A 4,238-nucleotide genomic window follows, 5' to 3' on the forward strand; every position below is an offset into this window, starting at 1 on the left:
GCACTCTCTCTATTCATAGAGAGCATCTATTAGGGAAGGAACACATTACAAATATTCAGTATGATTCAGTGGTACACAGAGGCAATTTATACCCGGTAGCGTAATTACACCTTTTTTTGGCGGTACCAAAGCGCCGGGACCGTTGGCCGCCGGGCACCGGGCACCCCGAGGTGAGGGCCCGGCCGGCCGCTCCGGGGGAGCTCGGCGGCTCGGGACACCCCCAAACCCCCCGCCTCCCCTCCCCTCTGCCCGGGGAGGGGCGAGGGGCGAGCGGGGAGCGCGGAGGACGGGAAATAACGGATTCCCCCGGCCGCCCCTGGCAACCGCCCCGCCGCCCCCCTCGCCCCTTCCCGCCGCCCGCCTCGCAATAACGCGCTGCCGGGGGGGGAGGGGGGCGGCCGGGAGCCGCCGGCAGCGGCGGCGACTCACATTTAAAAAACATCGGGACGAAAAATAAAAAGACGGGGGGGGTGGGCGCCGGGGGGGGGCGCAGACGGAGGAATGCGGGAGTCAGGGGTCAGGGCCGCTCCGGGGCGGCGGCGGCGGCGCGGGGCGGGGCGGGCGGCGCGGCGCGGCGCGCAGGAATGCGCGGAATGTCGCTGTTTGTCCGCGGCCCCATTCAGCCCATTGGCGAGGCCGCGCCGCCGCCGCGTATAAAGGGGCGGCCGCCCCGGCACTCGGCAGTCACACGGCCACTCTCCCGCCGGACTCGCCAGCAGCGGAGGAGAGCGGAGCAGCCCAGCCCAGCACAGAGCAGCCGCCCGCCCGCCGGCCCAGCGCCCACCGCGACAGGCCAGTCCGCGCAGCGCCGCTGAGGAGAACCGCCCGGCGGGAAACCCGCCTCGCCTCGCCTCGCCTCGCCTCGCCTCGCCTCCCGTCGCCGCGGCTCACCTCGCCTCACCGCCCCGCCGCCGGGCAGCCCGACGCCGCTGCCTGCCCGACGCCGCGCCGCCCACAAGCCGACGACCGCCGCGGGATGGCCCCCGCCAGCTTCGCCGTAGCCCTTCTCCTCGCCCTCCTCAGCCCGGTAAGTGCCGCCGCCCGCGGCGCCGCCGCCCCTGCCCCGGCCGGCGCGGTGCCGGCGGCGGCCCTGACGCCCCCCTCTCTCCCTCTCCCCCGCCGCTCGCAGGAGGCGCAGGGCCAGGAGTGCAGCGGGCAGTGCCAGTGCGGCGCGGGGCCCGGCCCCACCTGCCCGGCCGGCGTCTCCCTGGTGCCCGACGGCTGCGGCTGCTGCCGCGTCTGCGCCAAGCAGCTGGGCGAGCTCTGCACCGAGCGCGACCCCTGCGACCACCACAAGGGCCTCTTCTGCGACTTCGGCTCCCCCGCCAACCGCAGGATCGGCGTCTGCACCGGTGAGTGGGGGGCCGGGGCCGCCGCCAGGCGGGGGGACAGGGACGGGGTCCCGCCGGGCTTGGGGAAGAGGGAAGCCGCGGCCCGCCGCCGCCCCGCCCGCCCGCCTCACCCTCCGCCTCCTGCCCCCGGCAGCTCGGGACGGCGCCCCGTGCGTCTTCAGCGGCATGGTGTACCGGAGCGGCGAGTCCTTCCAGAGCAGCTGCAAGTACCAGTGCACCTGCCTGGACGGGGCGGTGGGCTGCGTGCCCCTCTGCAGCATGGACGTCCGCCTGCCCAGCCCTGACTGCCCCTACCCGCGCCGGGTCAAGCTCCCTGGGAAGTGCTGCGAGGAGTGGGTCTGCGACGAGGCCAAGGAGCAGACCGCCGTGGGACCTGCTCTCGCTGGTGAGTGGGGGTCCCTCCGCGGATGGCAGCCCGGGGGGAGGGGGCACCCTGCACGGAGGCTGGAGGCGGTGGGATGGGTTGACGCTGGGCGCCCCGGCAGCTGGAGTGCGGCAGCTAGTGGGGTCACCCCACAGATAAGCGTGGCTGCCTGAATTTCTAAGGAAAGGGAAGAGAGCCTCTAGCAGGGCATGAGATCAGACGGTGGTCTCATCCTGGTTGTCTGTCCCCTGCAGCTTACCGACTGGAAGATACTTATGGTCCGGACCCAACAATGATGCGTGCCAACTGCCTGGTGCAGACCACCGAATGGAGTGCTTGCTCCAAGACCTGTGGCATGGGCATCTCAACCAGGGTCACCAACGATAATGCCTTCTGCAGACTGGAGAAACAGAGTAGGCTGTGCATGGTCAGACCTTGCGAAGCAGACCTGGAGGAGAACATCAAGGTAAGTAGTCTCATCTTTGTGTGATCTACTAGGATGCTTCCAGCCACTAGCAAAAACCTAGTGTCTTACCAAAAAATGTGCAGTTTGACAGGTAGTCAGTTTCAAGTGGTTTACCTTGAAATTTGAGTTTTGCCTCAGTGGTGAATAGTTTACAATTAAATGCCCTTCACTTTCTCTCACGCTGTATTATGGCACTATGTAAGACACCCTTGCTTAATGAAAATATAATAAGGATTAGCATGTCTGCATGCCCTTAGCTTGCAAACTTAGTGCTGTGTGAAAGCCTACCTTCTAAACATTTTGTATTCACCTGCATCCTAACAGAAAGGCAAAAAGTGCATTCGCACCCCCAAAATCTCCAAGCCCGTCAAGTTTGAGCTGTCTGGCTGCACCAGCGTGAAGACCTACAGAGCTAAGTTCTGTGGTGTCTGCACCGATGGGCGCTGCTGCACACCCCACAGAACGGCCACCCTCCCCGTGGAGTTCAAGTGCCCTGACGGGGAGATCATGAAAAGGAAAATGATGTTCATCAAGACCTGCGCGTGCCACTACAACTGCCCTGGAGACAATGACATCTTTGAGTCTCTGTACTACAGAAAGATGTATGGAGACATGGCATAAAGCCAGAAGGAGACGCTAACTAGATTCTCAACTTGAACTGATTTGCATCTCATTTTGTAAACATGATTCAATAGCACAAGGTATTTAAATCAGTTTTTTTTAATTTCAACAAACTGCTCCATGTGACTTAAGACAATTTTTCTACTGACCCCAAATGGTGGCTTGAAGAAGAAGGTAAAACGGACGGTGGGACCACAGCAAGACACAGCTTCAGAACACGCTGTTCGTGAGGCGGCCTGAAGGGGTTAAGGGAAATAGGCAGGAGAAGCAGAGTCAAGCAAATGTTCCCTTAAGGTGGTACAGCGTGCTTCATCTAGTAGTGCAATTGAGAAGGAGACCGTTGGCACGTTTGCTGGCGCTGGTTTAGTGACGGCAGCAGCTGGAATGCAAACCCTCGCCCAGCAAAGTGCTAAGCAGAAGGTGTTCTGTTAGTCAGGACAGTAATGTTTCAGCTCTGACACTCTGATTCGTATGGCTTGGTCAACAAGAATCAGAATCATGTCTATTAGACTGGACAGCTTGTGGCAGTTAATTTACCTGTGACAAGCTACTTATTAATATTGTAAATACTGTGTGTATATATATTTGTACAGTTATCTAAATTAATTTAAAGTTTTGTGCCTTTGTTTAATGCTTTGAAATTTCAATGATAGCCTTCTTTTTTGGAACAAGATAAGTAGGATTTAAAGCTTGTCTGACAATGCATTCAAAGCATGAAATAGATACTCTAGTGGAAATTGTTCGGATAGGGCCAAATGGTGAGTTGAGATCAAGCTGGAGAGTATTAGAGCTGAGGTGCCTGTATCCTTACAAAGCACTCATCTGGCAAAATACATTTACTTCCACTTTATTGAACAAGTGGCTTTAAGAAAAATGGCTGGCTCATCAGTCTTTCCACTCGAGCATTTGTTTCTTTCTTTGACTATGGCTCTTTTTGGACAGTTTATTTGTTGAGAAGTGTGACCAAAAGTTACATGTTTGCACCTTTTTAGTTGAAAATAAAGTATTTATATTTTTTATATAAATGGCTTGGTATTTCATTTACCTTTAGTCTTCACTGTTACTTTACCTGTTCCTAAAGGGGCTTGGCCTTGCACTAGATGAAAATCAAGTAATGTGTGGTGGGGTTTTTTGTCCAGAAGCACGTAACACTCATGAATTAAGCTAATGATTTATGGTTACTTATTCTGTTACTAGAGAACCAACTGTAATTTGTTACTCTTCTGAATTTAGAATGGAGGGCAGGGCTAGGCTTGCTTTGCCAAGCCTGGTATTGCATTAGAAAGTGCAGCAGGTTCCTCATGCATCACATATGGTGGCTTTAAAATGAGTCAGCTGGTCACCATAGTATTCAACTTCTGCTGTAATACTCCATGCAACATACTTAATTTCATTGAAACGTTCCACTGGTTAAGATTTGTTTTCAGCTAAGGCA

General features: G+C 56.8%; 1 protein-coding gene across 2 annotated transcripts; it reads left to right on the forward strand.

Annotated features, from left to right (window-relative positions):
* Window positions 1-703: 703 nt before the first annotated feature.
* CCN2 (cellular communication network factor 2) lies at window positions 704-3,822 on the forward strand. Of its 2 annotated transcripts, XM_082306616.1 has the most exons (5): window positions 704-1,027; window positions 1,130-1,352; window positions 1,486-1,737; window positions 1,971-2,182; window positions 2,507-3,822. In XM_082306616.1, the coding sequence occupies exons 1-5, from the start codon at window positions 977-979 to the stop codon at window positions 2,801-2,803; spliced, it is 1,035 nt and encodes a 344-aa protein (XP_082162742.1). In that variant the 5' UTR covers window positions 704-976; the 3' UTR covers window positions 2,804-3,822. The 2 variants fall into 2 exon arrangements, with proteins under 2 accessions (XP_082162742.1, XP_082162741.1); XM_082306615.1 differs by having other exon boundaries at window positions 704-1,352.
* Window positions 3,823-4,238: the final 416 nt, after the last annotated feature.

Source organism: Platalea leucorodia (assembly GCF_965183815.1).
Source record: "Platalea leucorodia genome assembly, chromosome: 3".
In the NCBI taxonomy this organism is placed as follows: Eukaryota; Metazoa; Chordata; class Aves; order Pelecaniformes; family Threskiornithidae; genus Platalea; species Platalea leucorodia.

What these genes read in the sequence shown, in the direction of transcription:
- CCN2 (XM_082306615.1), top strand. Translation starts at nt 977, where the DNA reads ATGGCCCCCGCCAGCTTCGCCGTAGCCCTTCTCCTCGCCCTCCTCAGC. An exon ending in CAGGATCGGCGTCTGCACCG is followed by an intron (nt 1,353 to 1,485) that starts GTGAGTGGGGGG and finishes TGCCCCCGGCAG; the next exon opens with CTCGGGACGGCGCCCCGTGC. An exon ending in CGTGGGACCTGCTCTCGCTG is followed by an intron (nt 1,738 to 1,970) that starts GTGAGTGGGGGT and finishes TGTCCCCTGCAG; the next exon opens with CTTACCGACTGGAAGATACT.